The 22,140-nt window shown below is 40.1% G+C and overlaps 1 protein-coding gene across 4 annotated transcripts in view; it reads left to right on the plus strand.

The window, feature by feature from the left end:
- Positions 1-22,140, plus strand: part of TAF5L (TATA-box binding protein associated factor 5 like) — a 32,584-nt gene that overhangs the window by 6,127 nt on the left and 4,317 nt on the right. For 2 of the 4 annotated variants that reach the window (XM_024237093.3, XM_054561789.2), the window contains exons 2-4: positions 5,109-5,253; positions 9,358-9,462; positions 16,634-17,358. In XM_024237093.3, coding sequence (XP_024092861.1) covers positions 5,112-5,253; positions 9,358-9,462; positions 16,634-17,358 — 972 coding nt within the window. In that variant the 5' untranslated portion in view covers positions 5,109-5,111. Of the gene's footprint in view, positions 1-5,108; positions 5,254-9,357; positions 9,463-13,371; positions 13,447-13,503; positions 13,891-16,633; positions 17,359-22,140 lie in introns of those variants that run through there. The other 2 variants (XM_024237109.3, XM_024237101.3) reach the window with 2 other exon arrangements.

Here is a 22,140-nt window from a genome sequence, read left to right on the forward strand (position 1 = left end):
GGTGAGTTCAGCAGCATCACATCCAGCTGAGAGATCATGAAGGCTGGTGCTGGAAAGTGACCAGTTAGATCAAAAAGTTAAGGAATCCCAAGTCTCAGTAGCCCGCTGAGGTCAGAAGCAGGGTCAGCTGGCTGGGGGAGGAGACTGGTGAAGGTTTAGAATAGCGTAGGTGGAAGGCTGTAGGGTAAGTAGTTGATGAAACAAGACTTCTGGAACATCATGGAGGTCCCAGCTGATGTTGGAGAAAATCTACTTCTCATGACATCTGTTTGCTGGATTTCATGATTTCCACCTACTTTCTACCACTGCTGCCATCCCCACCAAAACGCCACATTCTTCACTGCGTCCTGAGCCCAGCTACGGCCTTATCCATGTGCCATTTTATTTCTTAGGACACCATGGGAAAAAACACAGCTTCTAGTTCAAGTGTATTTATGTCAGTCTGAGCAAAGATTGAATATGAAAGGCTATCATAATTTTTAAATTACATGAGGTATGACTGAAACTGAAAGTAGTATGGCTGATTTATTTTTCAGTTGTGATTTATATTTTCACAAAGCTAATTGAATACACTTTATCATGATGATTAATGCAAAGCTAGGGTTTTAGGTCCTACTTAGACTGATCTTTTGATATTACAACCATTTAGTTGCTGTGAGTGAAAAGAACTAATAACTTGAGTTACCTAGTAGACACTTTACAAAAAAATGCAAAAAATAATTTTTTTCATCTGTTATAAGCATAAATTTACCATTGGAAAAAAAATACAATTACTCGAAAGCCAACAGTCAGAAGTCTCAGTTGAAGAGCTGATTTGAGGATTGTGTAGTGAGTGCCTGAATTTATCTTGAACTCACCCCTACTCAAAACTGCCAACTTATTGGGGCAGGGGGAGGGATGGGGGAGCCAGGTAGTACTCTTTTGGCATTTCGTGGAACTGCGTAGTACTTTAACCTGTGACATGGGTGACATGGTGGGTGAGGGTGCCTCCCAGCACTCCTCTACCGACCGTGTACATTAGAGCCTAACGGGTGGGGGTGGAGGGATAGGATGCAGCGTGTAACCACTGAAGGGATTGACCAGACTTGAGTTCCACACTGACAGCATCTTAAGAGGATGCCTGGGTTCCATGTATCTCCACCTCCCCATGTTTCTGTAGTTGAATGTTAAGTGTGGCTGTGGTTTTCCCTGCAGAGCTGTTACATTGAAATGATCGTGTGGGATTTTATATAGCAACTTGGTTGAAGTATCTGGCAACTGTTGATACATGAGAATAGATATACATTGTGTCAAAATCCTCATTTTGATTTCCAGAAATACTAATAATGCGATATGAAGAGCAGAGTATTTGACATCTGTTTTTACCTCTGAAAGTTAAGTATTTTATATAAATTGAAAATTATGAGAAATTCTGAAAAGTTAACAAAGAGTATAATTATATCTAAATCCAATTTCAGTTTGAAAGATTTTATAATTATAGGAAAAGCTAGGCAGGTAACGAAACTGCACTGTTTGTCTCATGTATGAGTCTCTCCAGAGACTTAGGTCTAGTTTAAGGAGAGTTTTTTTCTTCACTTGTCCCTTTTTGGATATTAGTACTCTGGAAATCAATCTGGGTGGAGGGGACCGATTTATCTCAGATTAATTAATTATCCATGTCACTTGAAATATATGTACATTGGAATAAAACCCAGCTAAGTTGATTGGGTCGTGTCTCTAGTATTTGAGTTTAGCGTGGTTATGCAAGAGAGTCACTGCCAGAATTCCTGTCCTTAAGATCCATGGACGTACAGTTGGCTCACTACCCACGCTCAGGGAAGCGCCCTTATCATAAATGGTAGTTTGGACTCAGAGAAATTGCTATTTGGGGCAGCTAATTTAAGCACATTTGTTAGAATCAGTATTACAGACTAGTTTCTAGCAATCTTAAATATGGTCAGTGTTGACTATCATTCATTCTTACTCCGTTCTGTTTACTCTTTCCTAACTTCACATCTTTTCCCTTCCTTCTCAGACACATAAATATATTGTCACACCTTGAGGACACTGTGTCATTGCAGAGTCTGTTCTCCAGATCAGTCATTCACTTGTCTTTCTCATGCAGGGTTTTTTCCTGTCAGAGGTGATCTGAGAGATCCAGGCCCGTGTTCCCGGAATGCTCACGGATGTGCATCGATATGTGCATGCATTCCCAAGTCAGCAAAAGATCGGCAGTGTGGAAGCCGGAAAGATTTCAGTCTCAGCTAGAGTAGGGAATTGGGCTGGTTTGGGAAAGCCCGCAGACTAGGAGATCTTGAAGTTAGGTGAAAAGCAGCTTTAGCAAGTGATAGGAAGAGGCACTGGTTGGATTGACTCGTCTTGACTTTGGGCCACACGGGAAAGGACAGTACTGTCACAGCCTCTGTGTGCATTTAACTTTCTTTCCTCTAAATATAACACTGAACCAGAATCTGCAGGGCTGAAATTATTTATGTATATATCCACACACTCACGGGATTCTTATGTATAGCCAGGTTGGAGGATCACTGATAGGGCAGTGCTGATCAGTGGCCACAGAGAATGGGAGCAGGGACCCTACTCTCAGAGTATCAGAATCCCTGTATTAGCAATTTAAAAAAGCAGCTTAATTAAAAAGTAACCTAAGTCATCAATACAGTGAGAGAATAATACACCATACCCAAGCAAGGTAAATTTCATAGTGAGAAGAGAGTTCAGTATTTGGAAATTTATTATTGTGTTTCATTATGTCACTGATTCACAACCATAGTGTCCCTTCTTTTTAACAATGTCCTAACATTTTATATTTATATGTATATATACTTGTGAGTATGTCTCTAGCCTTCACAGTTTGCTCTGTTGTATGACTTGTAGGGAATTGAAAAGTAGGTCTTCAGAGTATATTTTTAAAGGGCTCCCACACATCAGTTTAGAAGGAAATAATTACTTGCAAATGGTATTGGGACAGTGTGTTAGCTACAGTCACTGGGCAAAACATTTGTTTGGTTATTCACCACACATACGCTACAAGAAACTGCAGATGGACGAAAATTAGATACAAATAATTTTTTTATGTTTAAAGAAAAATAAGACCAGGCATGGTAGCTCATGCCTGTAATCCCAACAATTTGGAAGACTAAGGAGAATTGCTTGAGCCCAGAAGTTTGAGACCACCCTGGGCAACATAGCAAAACCCCTTCTCTACTAAAAAATAAAAATAAAAGTAAATAAATAGACTTCTGGAAAAGGTGGAATTTTACATCTTAAAAAAGAATGGAAGGGCAGGCACAGTGGCTCACACCTGTAATCTCAGCACTTTGAGAGGCCAAGGCAGGCGAGTCACTTGAGGTCAGGAGTTCGAGACCAGCCTGGCCAACATGGTGAAACCCCATCTCTACTAAAAATATAATAATTAGCCAGGTGTGGTAGCGTGGTCCTGTAATCCCAGCTACTCGGGAGGCTAAGGCAGGGAATCACTTGAACCCAGGAGGTGGAGGTTGCAGTGAGCTGAGATCATGCCATTGCACTCCAGTCTGGGTGACAGAGCGAGACACTGTCTCAAAAAAAAAAAATAAAATGAAAGAATGGTAGAACTCTCAAAGGAAAATACTAATGCATGTAACTGAAACTGAAAACTTGAAACACATCCAAATAAATGATCAAAAACAGATCTCCCACACAAAACAACTGGGAAACCTTGATTTAGAGAATGTTACTTTGGTTGGGATGATCGTGTTTGTATGTGTAATGAAATGCATTCCAAAATGGACACGATATTTTGGTCCTGGAGGGGAAAGTATGTTTTACGTGACAGAAGTGAACCCCAAAATTCATCCAGCTGTCATTGGTCATCTGGACTGCAGTATTTATTTCTTGCAAAGTAGTGTTTGAGGCCATGGCAATACTAGGGGTTCCTGTCATTCTTGATAATAAACTCAATAGTCAAAGGAAACAGTGCCTCTTCTTTTTTTTTTTTCTTTTTCCCTTTTCTTTTTATTTTTGTGAACCTACAAATTAGCTTGAATTAGTCAAAAATAATTTAATTCTATTCAGTTCACTTCCTACCATTTTCCTTTCCTTTCTTACAGGAATTTATGAGACATATGCTAACACATATACATACCCTCTTAGTGTTGTGCTGCCTTTCTATACCTGTGGTTTAAATAAAGAGCAAAAAAGGTAAATAATATTATACAATTAAAAGGAAAACACGGCCAGGCGCGATGGCTCATACCTGTAATCCCAGCATTTTGGGAGGCCAAGCCGGGCAGATCACAATGTCAGGAGATTGAGACCATCCTGGCTAACACGGTGAAACCCCGTCTCTACTAAAAATACAAAAAATTAGCTGGGCGTGGTGGTGGGTGCCTGTAGTCCCAGCTACTTGGGAGGCTGAGGCAGGAGAATGGCGTGAACCCAGGAGGCAGAGCTTGCAGTGAGCTGAGATCGCACCACTGCACTCCAGCCTGGGTGACAGAGCGAGATTCTGTCTCTAAATAAATAAATAAATAAATAAATAAAATACAATAAAAACACATTTTGCAAATCCCTAACTTAGAGCTGGCAGTCTTTTCCTGGCTATTAAGCAAAAATATCACAATCCCCTTCACCATTGTTAACTTCATACTTTGTTAACATCTATTTATCCAGTTTCTGTGGTCTTTGATTTGGCACTGCCTCCTGCCTGCTTTTTTGGCTAGTTCACTGCTAATTAACACCTCTCTCACAGAGTAGGCAGGAGAAATCAAAGGCCCTAAATTTCAGACTGGCCCTGTTTGCTCTTTGTTAGCTTCTCTAATGAAAAGTTTCATGGGGCTGATTGGAATCTTGGTATTAAACAGAGTTTGGGGGTGATCTAAGGACTTTATTATCAATGCTTTTCCTATTTTCTGTAATTGAAGTTGGCTGTATTGTCATTGGAGGAACAGACAAAATGGAAGAGTATACCACGTTGGTATTAGAGAACTTAGATTTGCGTCTTAACTAGGCCACTTAGCCACGTGGCTGGTCTTTCTCTCCCACATATCCTACCCATCTGCGATGGTGTGGTTGGATAGGTTGCTCTCCCAGGCCCCTGATGTCTCTGTATCCTGTCGTTGCCTCCCTTGAAGGTCATGAAACGAGTGCGTACCGAGCAGATTCAGATGGCAGTGTCCTGCTACCTCAAACGCCGGCAGTACGTGGACTCAGATGGTCCCCTGAAGCAAGGACTGCGGCTGTCACAGACTGCTGAAGAGATGGCGGCCAATCTAACAGGTAATGGTGGGGGCTTATCTGGTGGGGTGAGCCTGGAGCAGGAGAACTCACGTCAATATCCATGTGGAATTACTTCTCCTCTTCTCAAGACAGTGCCAGAGAGAGCAGACTGACCAAAAACCTCAGTGAGCTACGTTAAGTGAATGATGTTGGCCTCAGAGACCCTGTCTGTCATTCAGAGCCATGCTCACATGTCACTTCTAATAACCTCTGTGATTCCCCTGGCTAAAGTCATTTCCTTCCTCAGGACTTCTCAGTTACTTTATCTGTACCTGAAAGTATGTGCAACTTTTTCCTTCTGTAGACAACCTACAAGACCCTTAGGGACAGGGTCTCCCTCTGTCCTCCAGCATGGAGCCTCACATGTAGAAGTCAGGTTTGTTGAATAAATTAGTACTTCAGGATCTGTAGTTGGAAATATTATTATTATTATAGACACATTCCTGAAGTTTTTTAAATTTGTTTTTGTTTTTTAATGTTTTGAAATCCAATTCTGTTTTAGAAAAACTTGAGTTGACTCAATCTGGATTGATAAGTATAGTCATCCCTCAGTATCCATAAAGGATTGGTTCCAGGACCCCTCCATGAATACCAAAATCCACGGATACTCAAGTCCCTGCCTGATAAGACGTGGTATAATATTTGGCATAGCAGGTTACATCTACAGACATCCTCCTGTATTCTTTAAATCATCTCTAGATTACTTATAATTCCTAATACAGCCTACATATCACCTCATTCACATGGATTCATCATAGTATTCAGCACCTGGTAAATTCAAAATTTGCTTCTTGGGACTTTGGTGTTTTTTTTCCCCAAATATTTTTGATTTGCAGTTGTTTGAATCCATGGATGTGAAACCCACAGATACAGAGGGCCGACTGTAATTGTTAACTATTTTGTGAGTTCATGTTTTTATGTAATATGACTTTATGACTTTCTTCTTCTTCTTTCTTTTTCTTTTTTTTTTTTTTTTTTTTTTTTTGAGACAGGGTCTCTCTCCATCACCCAGACTGGAGTGCAGTGATGCAGTCACAGCTCACTGCAGCCTCAACCTCCCAGGCTCAAGTGATCCTCCATCTCAGCCTACCAAGTAGCTTGGACCACAGTCATGCACAACCACCTGGCTAATTTTTTTTTTTTTTTTTTTTTGCTTGTTATTCTTGTTAGAGGTGGGGTCTTACCATGTTGTCCAGGCTAGTCATGACCTCCTGGCCTCAAGTGATCCTCCCACTTTGGCCTCCCAAAGTGCTGGGATTACAGGTGTGAGCCACTGTATAACAGGACTTTCTTTACTGAACTTATTTACTAGTGATTCTGGGGGAAAAAAATTGCTGGGATGCTTTAGGGTGATTATAAACTACTTCAATGGCTGTGTGTGGAGGTGGAGTTAGCAGTGATTTCTGCAGCTCAGCCCTAGTTCCCTTTCTTATATGCTCAGGCTACATTCTTCTCTCTTCTTTGTTCCTGGGCTTTCTGTGCCCTTCCAAATATCTTTCACCACGTGCTCCATTTCTTAATGGTTTCATCCTCCATCCTAGTAGCAGCAGTTACCTCAGCTCCCTCTTTTCATATACCTTCAAAGTCAAGGACCCAGGGTTCATTGCCATGGGAAGAGAGTGCTAGGACAGTAACAACCTGAGGATGCTCTCAAAGGGGTGGTTCCTGACTTCCTCTGAAACACTAACAGAAGCCCAGTCAGCAGCCTGCCATCAAGTATTTCAGGGTCAGATCCACCCATTCTTCCTTCCCTTCAAACTCCTCAGAGATACCCTTGACCAAAACAGGGCCAGATGATGGCCTTGGTGTAGAATACTAAGTGCCTTATTGTTTGAATAGGGGAGTCCATTTACAAGGCCTCTGTCCCATTGTAGAGTAATTCCTTCTGAACATGCCATCCTAGCTGTTTAAAAAATCTGCTGCCCTGCATCCTTTGGAACCAGAGAGCAGTAATTGTTGCTGCTGTTGATAGAAAGTAGGAATGAACAATATTAAACAAACTTCCAGAACTTTGCTCGTCAAGTTGTCTTAGTTTCAATAGAATAGCTAATTAGGAGAAAGTGTTATTGCTGGAAAACCACCAGGAAAAGTGAGAAACATGAAATATGATTATCAGAAGATTTTATCCTAGATTTTTCCATTAATTGAGTAATCTGAAGAATTCTGTCTTTTCAGCAGACATTTAGTGAACATCTGCTATAGGCCAAGTGCTGAAAAGTTCTAGAGATAGCTGCGATTTGACCCTAGGTCTGAGAAGCTAAGTGTTCTAATTGGGATGTGAGGCAGGTAAGTCAGTGATTGTAGAAGAGCATGAGGTAGTAAGTTCTGTGAGGGGGGGACGTTCAGTGGTAGCAGAAAAGATCATCCAAATTAGGTTGGCAAGCCAAGGAAGGCTCCCCAAAAGGCCTTGTGATTCCTGACATATAGTTGGGGGTCACTAAATAGTTGAAAGAGTGAGCTGAGTTGCAAAGGAACCATTAGATGTTTACCAGGGAACAAATTGGAGGAGGGTATCCAAGTTTTCAAATGTGGATTTTAGAAAACTCAGTCTGGTGGCAGTATTGATAAGGCAGCCCAGATTAGAATCGAGGAAACTAGTTAAAAGATGCAGTCCAGTGAGAAGTGAGGACAGCCTCAGTTGAGGAAGTGGTAATGGGAGTGGAGAGGAGAGGATAAATTTTAGGAATCTGTAGGACTTCGTGACAGAGTAACTAAGAGGGGGGCAAGAAGAAGGAGGAGGAGTCCCTCCCTTGCATGCAGGCTTGCAGCAGGTCCTCTCTTCTGGCTGTCTCTTCCTTCTCCTGGAGTAGGTTGGCTTTCCTCTCACCTGTGTTTCCCTTTCTACATATTTCCTGTTATGGCTCCCTCAGTCCTGCCACATTCATCACCGTTTCTCCATCCATATTCCATTGTCCAAAATGCATTCATGTTTCATTCGGGACACGGTTAAAGGTGGCTTCCCTTGGTTTTAGCCACCTTCTTTCCCCAGTGTTCCCCACTCCTCTTGTAAACAGGAGAAGAATGGTTTTTGTTTTTTGTTTTTAGAAAGCATAAACTCACAGATTGGAGATTAAGTGTGTGTTTACATACTGAATATTGAGACTCCAGCCTTGTTTCCCCTGCACCAATTCATATGCCTGGAATACTGCAGCCAGGCACACATGCTCCAGGAAGGCAAGTAAACGATCCTTCCCTGGTGAGTCCAACTTGCCCAAGAAGAAAGACGAAAAGACAGTGATATTGGGACATTGCTCACCCTGGTCACCCTGGAGGATGAGCCACCCAGAGTGCCTCACTGTAAGACAGCCAGGGGCCGTTGAACCCTAGAAGAAACATATAAGAAGGGCAGATGGAAAGAAACAGAAGAAAACTTCAAAAATACCTTGTTTTAAATACTTAAGATTCAAAAAGCATAGCATGTTTGGGGAAAAAAAGAGAATGTTGAGAACGAAAAAAGTTATCAATTAAATACACGATAGTAAAAAAAACTCATTAGGTATTATAAGTAATCTGGGGGAAATAATCAGTAGAAGGGCTGAAAGGTGAGGAAGGCTTTCAGAAAGTAGAGCAAAAAGACAAAGAAATGGAATAATAGGAGAAAAAAAATTAAAGGATTGGTTCAGGATATCCGACCTTGAAATTGTAGGAGTCTCGGAAGATAGGGAATTATCAAAATGATTCCAGAAAACTTCACAGAACTAGGCGACGTGAATTTCCAGATTGAAAGGGCCCACTAAGTGCCCAGCACAGTGGTTGACAATGAACCCACACCAAGGCACCTGTGAAATGTCAGAACATAGGGTCAAACATTTCCTGATGAATCTCATGAATTTATGTACCTGTCCTGTCTCATTCACCTTGTCCTGTGCTTTATGCCTTTCCTTCCCTGGCCTTCATTTTATTGGGCTTCAGGAGGGAGGGGAGAGAAACAAGTGTCATCAGTCTGTCATGTTTAACCAGGACCCAGCATGCTTTGGAAACCTGCTGAAATGTCAGTTGCTGTGCATGTGCGCACAACACCCTCCTCCACCCATCCTGCCACATACTGGGTTAATAATCGTCTCTCTGTTTCCCGCCCTGACTTGTGTATCTTCTCCTCTTTAGTGCAATCAGAATCTGGTTGTGCCAACATAGTGTCTGCAGCCCCTTGCCAGGCAGAACCCCAGCAATATGAAGTACAGTTTGGACGACTGCGGAATTTTCTCACTGGTAAGTACTCAGCTCTAGAACCTTTTCTTATTAAGAAAACAGAGTAATACAGACCAACTCTGGGCACACTGCTTGTGAGTTAGCCCTGCTCCACAAGGAGAGGTAAAAAGAAAAATAAAAAAATAGAGTAATGCAGATTTCCCTCAGAACCAACTATATTCCACAATTGGTGTGAGGTACTAGGGATTCGAAGGTACTCTTAACACAGTTCTTGCATTCAAACTTACGGTCTATTGGAATTCCTGAAGAGTTCAATCATGAGGTTTAAGTTTACAAGGGCAGAGCTCTGGGTGTTTTATTCATGGCCTTCAGCACAGTGACTTGTGACTTGTATTGAATAAGTAAAAACTGTCAGCTATGCAGAGAAACATCCTTAAATACAGCACATTTGAAATGTACATTACATCTCTACTAATAATATAGTACATTTCACAATGGTCTTTGCCCCTTATTTCCAAAAGTGCAAGTAAATAGTCCTTATGAATGAACAGGCAAAAATACTAGAAGTTGTCATTTAGACCAGTTTTTGGGTGGCAGAATGACCACTTGAGATAAGAATAAAAAAGATACTGTAGCACATATTAGAAAGAAAAACATTAAGAGCCCCAGAAGATAAATCGGAAAGGGATGTGAACATAAAATTTTACATCAGGATAACTCACTTTAGCAATCAACCGAGTGTATTAATACTTGACTGCAAAAATCATTGCAATTCTGTAACAATAAAATTATGCCATTGAGTTTATTTTATTATACACCTATGCTTCAGTGATTAAATACAAAAATGTATGTAATGTCATTAGGGTCATCTGAGTGTCACTCATAATGGAAATAAGTCATGTCCATGACAAGAGCCATCTCACTGTCATGAGTCAGAATATACCACTATTAAAATTATACATTTGGCGATTTACTTTTGTGTCTGTTTTCCTCATTAGACTATATGCTCCATGAGGGCAGGGACCATATCAATATGTCTTAGGACAATAGCTACCCTGGCATGTAGTCAGCACTTAACGTAAATACAGGCTGAACAAATGAAGGAGACAGGCTCAAAGAAGCCAGATAATTTGCTTGTTTTTCTTTTTTTTTTGAGACAGGGTCTTGTTCTGTTGCCCAGGGAGGAGTACAGTGGCATGATCACGGCTCACTGCAGCCTTGACCTTCTGAGATCAAGTGATCCTCCCATCTCGGCCTCCTGAGTAGCTGGGACCACAAGCATGTGCCACCACACTTGGCTAATTTTTTTAAATTTTTTTGTAGAGACAGGGTCTCACTGTGTTGCCCAGGCTGGTTTCAAACTCCAGGCCTCAAGCAGTCCTCCCATCTTGGCCTCCCAAAGTGCTGAGATTGTAGGCACAAGCCACCACACCCAGCCAAGACATTTCTTTCTAAACCAGCTTCCGCACCACTAGTATGGTGAAAATAAATCTGTCATGGAGAGATTAATATCATATTTTTTTAACTGAGTAAAATAACTTTCTAAAAACTGACTTAAATTTTTCTGAAAGTTGCTTAAAGCCTCAGAAACCAATGCCAATGATAAAAAATATCTCTAAGTTCTTACCTCTCAATTAAAGAAACCCTTATTATAAATTCAGTTTTTCTTTTTTTATCCTTAGTGGAAATTGATCACTGCACTGAAATATTTAACATTTATATGATATGCAGAATTAATGGAACTTCCTTTTTTTCAAACATAATAGACTCATTTTACTAAAGCCTTAATCTTCATGATTTTTCGTTTTTGTTAACTATTAAACAGACTATTCTCTACTTATGAATTCTATCACCCAACAACCATGAAACTGATAAGATAACCCCACAAGAGGGTTTTATTTTGTAACCCTTATTTCCTGTAATATTTTGACCATTTTCTCCAACTGTAGACTGTAGTAACTATAGATTCTTTGCTTTAAAATACCCTTATGGGGGCCAGGTAAAACTAGGATAATTCTATGTGTGTGTAAGGCCAGGTGTATTATTTTGGTTTATATATCGATTACTTTATACTCATCGTTTACCATTAAAAATTATTACCACAAGGATCGTTTAGCCAGAACTTTACATTTGAAAAGATTTATAGTCTATCAACCATTTCCTTTAAGTTCTTACTTTGTTTCTGAACTGAGAAAGTTGTCTGTTATTTTGTCTGTAATTAGATTCTTTAATCCTTTGGTTTAAAGGATCATTATTTTAAAGGGGTTAATATATATTGATCACTTTGGACTGCTGCTCCTGGAATATTTTTCTCTACCCTCAGGTCTCTGAAGAGCAGTTAACCAAATCAAATGAATAGTTATTTCCTGATCACCAAGATAAAGTATAAGATACACTCATTAATCTATTTTAGAAGCAGTCCTAGCATAAAAACACTATAGGTAAAAGTTTTTACATAAAATTTGAATATCACAGAAGCACTTTCACAGACCAGCATGAGATCAATTGCTGAATTATATAAGAATTGCATTCAGAATGAAAGGAGAAAGTGATTTGGTTGGGGGTAGTCAGAGAAGGCTTTACTGAGCAGGAGGTAGGCTTTGAGTCAGCACTTGAAGGATGGATTGAGTTTCAGTAGACTGGAAGAGGAGAGGAGGAAGAGGAGTGATTTGGGTAAGAAATAACGTGAGCAAAAAGGCAGGCTTGACGACTGTACAGGAACAACTAAGGCTTTGTTGAGAATGGGGCTTTCAGGCTGGAGATCAATGAATATTAGTCTGAAAGCAGTTTGTAAAATTATTTGTAAGAGGAATGGCAGGGAGACTGACTGTTAATTAAAGTGCTTGGCAATCTTGAGAAATGAGGTGAGAAAGGACCAGAATTTGACAGCATTGTGGAATTGGAAGGCAGGAGCTTTATTTCATAGTTAAATTACCAAGGTGGAATCTCCAAGGCTCAGGAGTAAAGGAGGAAGAAGAGGTGACGATGGCTCAGGCTTTAAGACTGGAGTGGAGATGAAGGTTTATTGAAAATAAATAAGTCAGAAGGGTTTATGTTTTTTAAATTGTTATGACAGTGGCATCCTACTGCATAGCTTGCAGTGGGAAATTTGAGGCTAGGATTTAGGAGAAAGATAAAGACTTGTGGTAAAGAACATGTAGCATGAGCTACATGGAGATGCAAATTAAAGTCTTAAGAAATGATAAAATCTCAAAGGAAGATACTAAGGAAAGATATAAGAGTATCTATGTCTGTATCCACCTGAATGTATTTTTCCTCCACAGGTTGTCTGTAGATGAGAGATTCTGTGAGCTCACCTATTGCCGTAGGTCCTATTCTTCAGGAGGTGTAGTGGGAAGAACACAGCCTTTGGAGTCAAGCAACCTCTGGATTTGAACCAGGGCCAGCTGTGACTCTTAAACATGATCATGGATGCAAAGTACCTGGCTCCTAAGAGGCACACACCCAGTGTTAATTCTTTAAAGTGAAATGAGCATTTGAGGATTGACAGGAGGAAGAGGAACCAAAAAGGGAGTGACGACAGGACCAAGTAGTGTGGGGTTTCAGAATAAAGGACAGAGGAGTGCTAGTCAATAGAGCCAAACCTTGAAGAAAGGTAGAGGAGAATGAGGACCGACAGGATTAGTTTTGTTTAATTTAGTATCCTTTTTACTAATAATTTCCGTGAACTCATGAAGAACTCCATTGTTCTCTCATTTACCGCCAGTAGAGTTGGGCACCAGGTAGGCATTCATTACATTTCAGTGGGTAGATAGAAGGAAGAAAAAGTGTACTTTCAGAGGATATGTTTGTTACTTTTTGCAGTTAGAAAAAAATATATTTTAAGTGAGTACACTTTCAGTAAAATACAGAGTATGTTATGATTGCAAGGGAATAATTAAAAATGGGAGTTAGAATTCTGAATCTCACCTTCTTCCAAATTGATCAATTTTTTTGTTTTATACCCAGCACACTGTTCTCTTCAGACAAGAGAGAGCAATTAAGCAATTTTGAACCTATGAGCTGAAGCAACAGTGAATTTCAGTAAGTTTTAAAGTAGTACATCACTATTTCTTGATAGCTAGGTTTTTTTCTAAACTTACTCAATTAAAATGCCTCTCATTTTAGAAAATGAGCCTGAAATTTTGTTTCTAAGGAGTTGAAAACAATCCTTCATCCCAATAAAATACAAAGGAAAAAGAAAAATCAAAATCTAGTACAGTTCTCCAAAGAAACAGAGCCAAGAGCCAACAGGATGGATATGTAGAGGTTTACTTTAAGGAATTGTTTCATGCAATTGTGGAGGCTTGGCACATTCAAAATCAGGGTGGGCCAGCAGGCTGGAGACCCAGGAAAGAGTTAGTGTTGCAGTTCAAATCCAAAGGCTGTGTGCTGGCAGAATTCCTTCTACTAGGGGAAGATAAGTCTTTTTCTATTAAAGCCTAAACGGATTGATTGATTGGATGAGGCCCACCCACTTTATGGAAGGTAATCTGCTTTACTCAAAGTCTACTGACTTAAACGTGTCAATCTCATCTAAAAAAAAGAAAAAAATACCTTCACAGAAACATTTAAAATAATGTTTGACTGAATATCTGTGTACCGTGGCCCCCCCACAGTTTGACATGTAAAAGTAACCTCGCAAGTCCACTCCTTATTAACTTGGCACCCATATGCATCTCCTTATTCCATACTTAATCTCCAAATAAAGAGAATAACAAGTTCATACTTCCACCTAACCTAATAAAATTATCCTGTGTACAATCAAAAAACACACTAACCTTTTCCCCAGAGGAGAATGCAAAGTCCTTGGATGATGTTTACTCCTCTCCGTGATATTCCATAATTTTGATACGGTGAGGTAAAGTTAACAATACTTAAATACTATGATATAGAGTGAGTAATCTGGCCGGGCACAGTGGCTCACACCCTTAATCCCAGCACTTCGGAAGGCTGAGATGGGTATATCACTTAAGGTCAGGAGCTCAAGACCAACCTGGCCACCATGGTGAAACCTCATCTCTACTAAAAAAAAAAAAAAAAATACAAAAATTAGCTGAGCGTGGTGTCACACGCCTGTAGCTACTCGGTAGGCTGAGGCAGGACAATCACTTGAACCCAGGAGACAGAGGATGCAATGAGCCGAGATCACACCACTGCGCTCCAGCCTGGGTGACAGAGCGAGACTCCATCTCAAAAAAATAAAGTCAGTAATCCGATGTTACATGATAAGGGAACAAGAAAGGAAAGAATACAAAGATATTTTCTTTTTATATATCTACATATAGATATTCACACCCAAACATTCGTAACAAAATAAGAAATACAACAATTAGTCCTCGTTTCTGTAGCTGGTCACATGGTGATTGCTGGTATTCATGGTTGCCTCTTTCCACTACCCATTCTGTATTCCCTTTGCGCTCATCTCACAGGCTGATCGTGGTTCACCTGGTGGGGTGACCCAAACCTTCATTCTTCAGGGCTGTGGGCCATTCATAGTCCTGTATGGATTGTTGTTATTTTTATCAACTGTAATCACAGGGCAGGGTACAGAGATGTCCTAAGGGATCTCCTTAAGCCAGACATACTCCTCCTTACCTCCATTGTGTAGCAGTTCCAGTTCCTCTTGGGCAGGATCAATTACCCCAGCCAACACTGTAACTCCCTTCCTTGCCTATTGATTCAGAGGTGTGAGGAGCCCAAAGTGGCGGGGTGGCTGTCTTAACTTCCAGTGCAGTGGAATGATTGTAATTTTTCATCCTCTAAATAATGTATTTGAGTAGGGATACATTTATTCTAAAATGCATATTATGAATATTATGCAGCAGATTCATTCACCTTGTGATAAAGTGAAATAGAGTGTTAAGCAGAAATAACATGCAGATATCTTTTATCATCAAATTAGGGAGCAAGATTCTCTGATGCAGTATTCCTCAGTCTTAAACCCTGTATTGATGCCTTTTCATGAAAAAAAAAAAAAAAAGCTACCAGAACATAAGTGCTGACTTAAAACATTTTTATTTTAATTTATTTAAATATGTACAAACATTACACTAGATCTAAAACCTTTATGCTTATTATATTTCTTTATTAAACCCAGACTCATTACAGATAAGGGACAAGCAAAACCCCAAAAGCAGTCAAGTTGAAAATAACACTGAGTGAATGTAACAGATGGATTTTGCCAGAACTAACTTGCTACTGCAAGCGGGCATCTGGACAGCACTGGTGACTGTGACACGGGCTGGTCTCAGCTCGTTGGGGGGCTTCTGGCCTGCAGTGGCCCTGCTCTCTCCCCACTGTGTATGAATCACATTGAAACCTTTGCTCCCTCACAGCATACCTTGAGCACTTATTTAGGTGTCAGATATACCTCTGTTCTTTTCTCATTCGCCCATGAATTCAAGCTGTACACCTTTTAAATAACATTTTCTGTGTTATAGTTTCATGGCGCTAAACTCCCAAATTAGTAAGTAGTTGAGTCTTAATGACGTAAAATGGTCTTATTTGTAAATTATCACTGCAAAAGAGAATTTAACTTGTTAACCAACAAAACAGAATGAATATGCTGACGAGACAATTGTTAATGAAGGCTGTCATGTTAACATAGGACGTGCCAGCCTGTATAACCAGACATGTTAATGAGCCCACTAAAATAAATGCTTTGATTTTACTTGAGACAATGGATGCCAAAAGTAATCACAAAACACAAACTAGAGCACTAAAATCACTTGTCAGTACTTACTTGTTAAGCGGACATCCAGATAATTCTAAATATACTGTGTGTTATTTTTTACATTATCATCAAGTTAAAAAATTGTGAAGAACTCAATCTTCCAAGAATATGTCTAAGTACCCTCAGATATCTGAGGTCCCCAATTTGAAGAAACACTAACGTATTGGGAAAAAATATTAAATCTTGAAGACCTGGGTACAAGCCACTGTATTGTTGTGAACTCTGGCAAGTCACTTAACCACTCTGGGCATTAAGTTCCTGAGTTGTGCCCAACTTCAAGCCCTGATTTGCTGGACTTGAGAGTTCATGCTCTTTCTTCAATCAAAAGGCCTTTGAAATTCCAGAATCCTGTGCTGGGCTTATAGTTCAATCAGTACTCTTAAAAAATGGGGTCCTGGCAAGAAAGCATTTTATGATGGTGGTGATCCCCAGGAGGGATCACATTATTCTGTAAGATTATGCTGATTATAAAGCCTTCATTTTCTTTCATTATAGATTCTGATTCCCAGCATAGCCACGAAGTGATGCCTCTCCTCTATCCTCTCTTTGTCTACCTCCATCTCAACCTGGTCCAAAACAGTCCGAAGAGCACAGTGGAAAGTTTTTACAGCCGCTTCCATGGAATGTTTCTGCAGAATGCTAGCCAGAAGGATGTCATTGAGCAGCTACAGACCACTCAAACCATCCAGGACATCCTATCTAACTTCAAGCTTCGAGCATTCCTAGATAACAAGTACGTGGTCCGTCTCCAAGAAGACAGCTATAACTACCTTATCCGCTACCTCCAAAGTGACAACAATACTGCCCTGTGCAAAGTCCTCACCTTACATATTCATCTTGACGTGCAGCCTGCCAAGAGAACAGACTATCAGCTGTATGCCAGTGGCAGCTCCTCCCGCAGTGAGAACAACGGTTTGGAGCCCCCTGACATGCCCAGCCCGATTCTGCAGAACGAGGCTGCCCTAGAGGTCTTACAGGAGAGCATTAAGCGCGTCAAGGATGGGCCTCCCTCCCTCACTACCATCTGCTTCTATGCCTTCTATAACACAGAGCAGCTGTTGAACACTGCAGAAATCTCCCCCGATAGCAAGCTGCTTGCTGCTGGGTTTGACAACTCCTGTATAAAACTTTGGAGTTTACGATCCAAGAAGTTAAAATCAGAGCCCCATCAAGTAGACGTGTCCCGCATCCATTTGGCTTGTGATATTCTGGAGGAGGAGGTATGAATACCATTTTTTTCTTCCCTGCACCCGCCTTCCTAATTTCCTTAGAATGTCCTTACCAAACACGACATATCTTAGAATGGACTTCCTGGTTTTCCTCATCGTACAGCTAAAGCCAGACTAATGCCATGTAACCTGTAGCCATTGAATTCCTGCACATGCCTAACCTAAGATGCAAAAACAATTTTTAGCAGCATTAACTTATTATTAATGAATGGTCAGTATTTATACTATGTGAAATGTGAATAGCAACACTAAGCCTAATGAAAGACCTTTAGCTAATATTGACTTTAGCTGAGATTTGCAGTAAATATACACTTACGTGTTTGCACATTTGCTCAGGTACAAATAATCGGTAGTAGGATAACTGAGTCGAAGGGGCTCCATTGTAAACTGTAATGAATATTATTTTCCCCACAGAAGGTTGTGTCATTTCACAGTCTTAGCAACAGTAGTAAGAACACTGGCATCCCTGCACCCTCACCACACTGGATGGTATTGGCTTTCTGAGGCCAGTGCATATCCTGTGACTGGGCGTACCCCAGGGTGTTCCCAGACCCCACTTAGAGAAGTAACACAGGAAGTAGAGTTGCCAGCTCCCCCTCCGTCAGTCAGTGTTCAATCTTGTTTGGCTTGTAACCGTTTAGGACAGTCATTGAAAAGGGCAGGCGCAGCTTGGGTTTCAGGTCACCAAAAATCACTACCTTAGAAAAAATGTGGGCCAAGGAAGATAGAAATTAAACTTCACAGAATTAACTTTTCTTTAGAGTGGTCCTGAAAAAGCTGTGGGCCAAAGTATTTTTGTCTTATCACCACTGAAATTCAGGTAGCTCTGCCTCACATTGCTTTGGATGGAAAATTCTTTACACAATGTTGAATAATTAAGGAGCAAAAAAATCACTCTAATTAAATTACAGTTAATGATAAGGATGTCAAGAATATTGGGTGCCCTAAATTAAACCGTTGTTTTCCTGTTCCTGTTTTCTGAGTCTGCTTCCAGTTAGGTTGGCCTTTGAATTTTTGATTCTTGCAACCGAGACAGTATAATTGAAGGATTTCCTTATGATGAGTAAAGAGTCTAGATTCCCGTGTAGAAGCTTTAATTTCTAGAATTTTATAGTACTCTCCAAAATATTTTTTATTACATTTGTATTTGAATTTTCAAACATCTCTTTTCCTTGGAGGCAGTTCCCTTTTTGGGAGTTCTTCTGATAAAACTGAGGAATACTTCCTGCATTTGCTTTCAGTTTTCTGTAAATACAAAAAAAAACTACACTGACCTTATTAGCTTTGATGATACAGAGTTTGGAGATTATTCTGTGCATTAAAAATTAATATTAAGATAGCATTATGACATCTGATAACAGTAGACCAAAGTAAAACATTTTAAGACTCTGGCCACTACTGATAACTAGCTCTGTGACTTGTCCTGTGTTTATTTCCGGGTATCAGAAGTGTATCTGAAGACTCAGAAGTGAGGAACCGCATGCAGAATTCCAGGAACTGAAAGAAATTAAGTATGGCTGGAGTTAGGAGAGGGGCCAAGACAGGAAGTGATATAGTGACACTGTCTTATATGAGCAATTATGGCGGCCAAACTAGGGTAGTGGCAGTGGCAAAGGAGACATGGATGGACTAGAGAAGAGCTCGGTTATTCAATTACTGTAGGGGATAGGGGAGAGCAAGCATCAAGGGTGACGTTTGTGTTTCAGGCTTAAACAGTTGGATGTCCATCAAGAAGGGAGCAAAAGACGTCATTGGAATGGTGGTTTTGTTTAAGCATTTCTGGCTTTCCATCATTGTTCATACTGAAAGTACTGTAGATGCTAGCTAACCTCTGCCCTTTTTAAGAATAAACCTTTTTTTTAAACTTAAGAACTAAAGCTGAGATTCTCCTGTTGTGGGATTTCTGCATGCCCGCCCATTTTATCACAGCAATTTGAGAAGTTTTCTTTTTGGTTTCTGACAACAAGCATTTGGGGGAAAAGCCAGGCATAAATTAGTTACGATAGTTGGTGTTTAATGTTTCTCCAGTGAAAATTTGGACTTTTCTTTTTCCCTTGTAGAATGCATAATTAAAACAGACTATTATTTTGAAATGAAATATTGAATATTAAAAAAAAATAAAATAGAGACTCTTAATACAGGAGCCACAAACTCACATACCTAGAGAAACCAAACTCACATACCTAGAGAAACCAAACAGGTAAAAGCAAGTGGTGAAGCCACATGGATTAATGAGATGATAGAAAGTGCAAAATCACTATGTAAGTCAGACTAAAAAGCTAGCTTGCACTCTCTGCTTTCATCTTTTTGAAGCAATAACTATTATATAAATCAGTGAATACAGTATTTCTACAGTATTTGAAACGGTGTTCACACCCAGCCATTCCACTTCTAGACATATATCCAAGAGAATGGAAAACATGTGCACACAGGCACTTGTACATGAATATTTATGGAAGTGTTATTCACAATAGCCAAAAAGTGGAAATAGTCCAAATGGCCATCAAGATGAATGAATAAATAAAATATAGTGTGTGCATGCAGTGGAATATTATTTGCCCATAAAAAGAAATGAAGCACTGATGCAGGCTGCAACATGGATGAACTTGAAAACTTTATGCTACGTGAAAGAAGCCAGTCATAAAAGGTCACCTATTGTTATTCCTTTCATAGGAAATATCCAGATAGGCACGTCCATAGAGACAGAGAGGAGAGGAGTGGTTGCCAGGGGCTGGGCAAGGAGAATGAGAGTGACTGCTAATGGGTGTGGCATTTCTTTGTGAGGTAATGAAAATGTTCTGTGTTAGATAGTGGTGATCATTGCACAACTCTGTGAATGTACTAAAAATCATTGAATTGTACACTTTGAAAGAATTATATAGTATGTAATTATAGCTCAGTTTAAAAAAAAACAAAACAGGAAAACAGTAACCAAAATCTTCTGTGTAAGCATAAAATTTTCTCTGTTAATTATGCCAAATAAAACTGAATTCACAGCACTGTCCTGTAGCATCTGTTGTCTCCCACTTGAAGATCATCTAGGTTAACCTTTGGAAAGGTGTTAAGTGACATAGCAGTCCATTGCTTTTTACCTTGGTATGAGCAGCCCTCCTCCTGTTTCAGACACTGAGATGAAGAGTGAAACTTCATTCTCCATCTTTTGTTCTATATGAAATGGAGATAGAAACGATATCCGGCTGGGTGCGGTGGCTCACGCCTGTAATCCCAGCACTTTGGGAGGCCGAGGCAGGTGGATCACAAGGTCAGGAGTTCAAGACCAGCCTGGCCAAGATGGTGAAACCCCATCTCTATGAAAAATACAAAAATTAGCTGGGCGTGGTGGCAGACACCTGTAATCCCAGCAACTCAGGAGGCTGAGGCAGGAGAATCGCTTGAACCCAGGCGGCAGGGTTGCAGTGAGCTGAGACCGCGCCACTGCACTCCAGCCTGGGTGACAGAGTGAGACTCTGTCTCAAAAAAAAAAAAAAAAAAAAATGAGATATCCAACCCAACCCTTACCCCTGTTGATTGATACCTATGTATTTTTAATATTTGAGCAACATGGCAAAACCACAGAGATACCAAACCAAGGATTTGCTCTTCTTTCTTTTAAGCCGTGTGTATGCAGCTACCCTCATCACTACCAGCACCCGCCTCCTTAACTCAGCAATAAAACAGCTGTGTGCAATTCATTTATATGTCTGGTTGTTTTGCCCCCAATCTGGTCTTCTTTAGGTTTGAAAAGTAAAGAAGGCAATATTAGCAGCAATACTCGATTCTGTAATCTGTGTATCAAATTGTCATTTAGATTAATGCTATCCAGTGGGAATATGATGTGAGCCATATAGTAATTTAAATTTTTCTAGTAGCCACATCTAAAAAGGTTAAAAATTTGTTAAAATTAATTTTAATGATGTATTTCATTCAAACTAATATGAACAAATTATTTCAGCATGTAAGCAATATAAAAAATTATTCATGAAACCTGTTACATACATCTCTTTTGGTCCTAAGTTTTAGAAATCTGATATGTATTTTACATGAACAGCACATGTCAATTCATGCTAGCCAGTATCCAACTTTTCTGTTCTAGTTCAGGCTGCTGTCATCTCCCATGTAGATAGCAGTGATTCACTTGCTTCCAAGTCTAATACACTCACAAGTCCAGCCAAATTTAATGTCTTCCTTTTCCACTGACGGCTAATTAGAGAATAGATGGAGGCTAAATTCCAGACCCCAAGAAAGGACCTCTGGTCTGGGGGAAACGTGAGTGTAAGCTCTGAGGTAGTTGGAGCCTCAGAGTCCAGGAGCAGACAGCCATAACAAATCTGAGGTTTTAGGGACTCCATAGTCCAGAGCAGGGGCAGCAAACTACAGCACAAGGGTACATGAGATGATACTTGATCTCTTTATGTTTATTTTTCTTGTTAAATTTCTATTTCATGTGTGTTTTACAATGTATATAATAAGATTTATTATTACATGAATATGCTTTACAGATTAAACATTTCTATTTGGGATGCATACACAATTACTGTAGAGTATTTAGGCTGAATCGTAGGGTATGGTATTATCCTGTCGGCAGGAGAGAGAAGTGAAAACCCATGGAGTTGGACCCTTGTGAATCAGCTGCTCCACCATGCTGAGGCCCGTGTGGGACTGGTTGAGCCACACAGAAAATGTGGCTGGGTTATTTTAAGCTGTGGTCCTGGCAGAGGGCTGACAGTGATAGCCAGCAGGAACATTCTGGTTTCTCCATTCCTTGGTCTACAG

This window comes from Pongo abelii, chromosome 1, assembly GCF_028885655.2.
Source record: "Pongo abelii isolate AG06213 chromosome 1, NHGRI_mPonAbe1-v2.0_pri, whole genome shotgun sequence".
Taxonomy (NCBI): Eukaryota; Metazoa; Chordata; class Mammalia; order Primates; family Hominidae; genus Pongo; species Pongo abelii.